This window comes from Ipomoea nil, unplaced genomic scaffold (assembly GCF_001879475.1).
Source record: "Ipomoea nil cultivar Tokyo-kokei standard unplaced genomic scaffold, Asagao_1.1 scaffold1572, whole genome shotgun sequence".
Lineage (NCBI taxonomy): Eukaryota > Viridiplantae > Streptophyta > Magnoliopsida > Solanales > Convolvulaceae > Ipomoea > Ipomoea nil.
This window is the reverse complement of record NW_017618000.1, coordinates 358,408-360,228: the sequence shown is the minus strand read 5'-3', so window position 1 is coordinate 360,228 and position 1,821 is coordinate 358,408. Positions and strand designations below refer to the sequence as shown.

Genomic DNA, 1,821 nt, shown 5'->3' with positions numbered 1-1,821 from the left:
GCCCATAGCTGTCGAGCCCGAAGCTCTGCCTGAAGATCCTCTTCGTCGAACACCTCATCAAGAGGCCAGGGATCATCTGTGATGCCCGAAGCTCTAGCAAACATCTCTTTCGAGTCTCTCACGGATAATTCTTCCATTAGAGATGGACGTCAAAGCAGAGTCGCAAGCACACGGCGGGATGAGAGATCCGAAATCGGAGCTGTGCCACGAAGGATTTGGCGATGAGATCCAAACGCTCATCCTCAGTAAGGTAACATAGGAAAGGATTGAGATCAGAATGGCCAGCCATTCGAAGATCTGATGGACGATTTTGTCTAGGATTCGAATATGAGAAAGGAAATTTGAGAAGGATTTAAGGGAGGAAGGAGAGATTTTAGGGATTTGAGTCTAAAAAATGGGGAAGGAGACGGTGGTGTATAACAGCTAGGAGAGAGAAAAAAATAATTAAAAAAATGAGTTATTTAGTGCGGTCTAAAAGTTTATTATTCGGTATGGAGTACTAACTGGAGCAGAGAGCGGATCTGGAGGATTTTCTGTATTAAACATGAAGAACAAAAAAAAACAAACACAAAACAAAGAAACACAAACAACTTTATTGTTTCAAAAAGAAAAAAAAAAAAAAACAAACTTATATGGAAAACCTGCACATTCCAAGAGCGGCCCGGAGTAACTCAAATCTTATGTTATCAAGAGGTTTTGTAAATAGGTCAGCTAGATTTTTCTCCGTTGAAATGTACTCCAGATTGATCTCCTTGTCTTCTACCAATTCTCTTATGAAGTGATGTCGTATTTCAATATGTTTAGTACGGGAGTGCTGAACTGGGTTCTTGGAGATGTTGATAGCACTTGTATTGTCGCAATAGAGTGTCATGCATTCTTGATGTAGACCATAATCCAGAAGCATTTGTCTCATCCATAAGAGCTGCGTACAGTAGCTACCAGTTGCTATATATTCAGCTTCAGCTGTGCTGAGAGATATCGAATTTTATTTCTTACTTAGCCAGGAAACTAAGTTTTTTCCAAAGAAGAAACAACCACCAGAGGTACTTTTGCGATCATCTGCATTCCCAGCCTAGTCGGCATCACTGTATCCTACAAGATTCAAGTTAGTATCATTGGAAAACCAAATACCATAATTGAGAGTACCTTTGACGTATACAATTATTCTTTTCACGGCTTTGAGATGTGATTCTTTAGGGGCAGCTTGGAATCTGGCACATATTCCAACACTCAACATAATTTCTGGACGACTTGCTGTTAGGTATAGTAGACTTCCGATCATGCTTCTGTACAGAGTAGGATCAATTGGCTTTCCAGATTCATCTTTGCTTAATTTTGTAGTTGTAGATATTGGCATTTGTGCTTCTTTAGCCGACTCGAGGCCAAAATTCGTTAGAAGTCTTTTTGCATATTTTTCTTGAGATATCAAAATACCTTCATTGGTTTGTTGAACCTGTAGTCCTAGAAAATAGGTCAATTCACCGATCATACTCATTTCGAACTCATGTTGCATGACTTGAACCAGTTGATCTATAGCACCTCTTTAAGTGGAACCAAAGATAATATCGTCAACATAAACCTGAGCAATTGTAATATGTTTACCTAACCTTTTGATAAATAAGGTTTTGTCAACTCCCCCTCGGTTGTAGCCGTGCTGGAGAAGATACTGGGACAGTCTTTCATATCAGGCTCTTGGAGCTTGTTTTAGACCGTAGAGAGCTTTGTCCAGTTTGTAGACATAATCCTGATGATGAGGGTCTTCAAAGCCTTTAGGTTGAGCGACATATATATCTTCGGATAGATATCCATTTAAAAACGTCG

At 39.7% G+C, this 1,821-nt stretch overlaps 1 protein-coding gene across 1 annotated transcript; it reads right to left on the bottom strand.

The window, feature by feature from the left end:
- Positions 1-1,072: 1,072 nt before the first annotated feature.
- Positions 1,073-1,495, bottom strand: LOC109190153 (uncharacterized mitochondrial protein AtMg00810-like). The gene is made up of 2 exons (XM_019340598.1): positions 1,147-1,495; positions 1,073-1,092 (listed from the first exon to the last, which is right to left on the bottom strand). Exons 1-2 carry the CDS (start codon positions 1,493-1,495, stop codon positions 1,073-1,075), a joined length of 369 nt encoding a protein of 122 aa, XP_019196143.1.
- Positions 1,496-1,821: the final 326 nt, after the last annotated feature.

What these genes read in the sequence shown, in the direction of transcription:
- LOC109190153 (XM_019340598.1), bottom strand. Translation starts at nt 1,495, where the DNA reads ATGAGTATGATCGGTGAATTGACCTATTTTCTAGGACTACAGGTTCAA. An exon ending in AATAATTGTATACGTCAAAG is followed by an intron (nt 1,093 to 1,146) that starts GTACTCTCAATT and finishes TGAATCTTGTAG; the next exon opens with GATACAGTGATGCCGACTAG.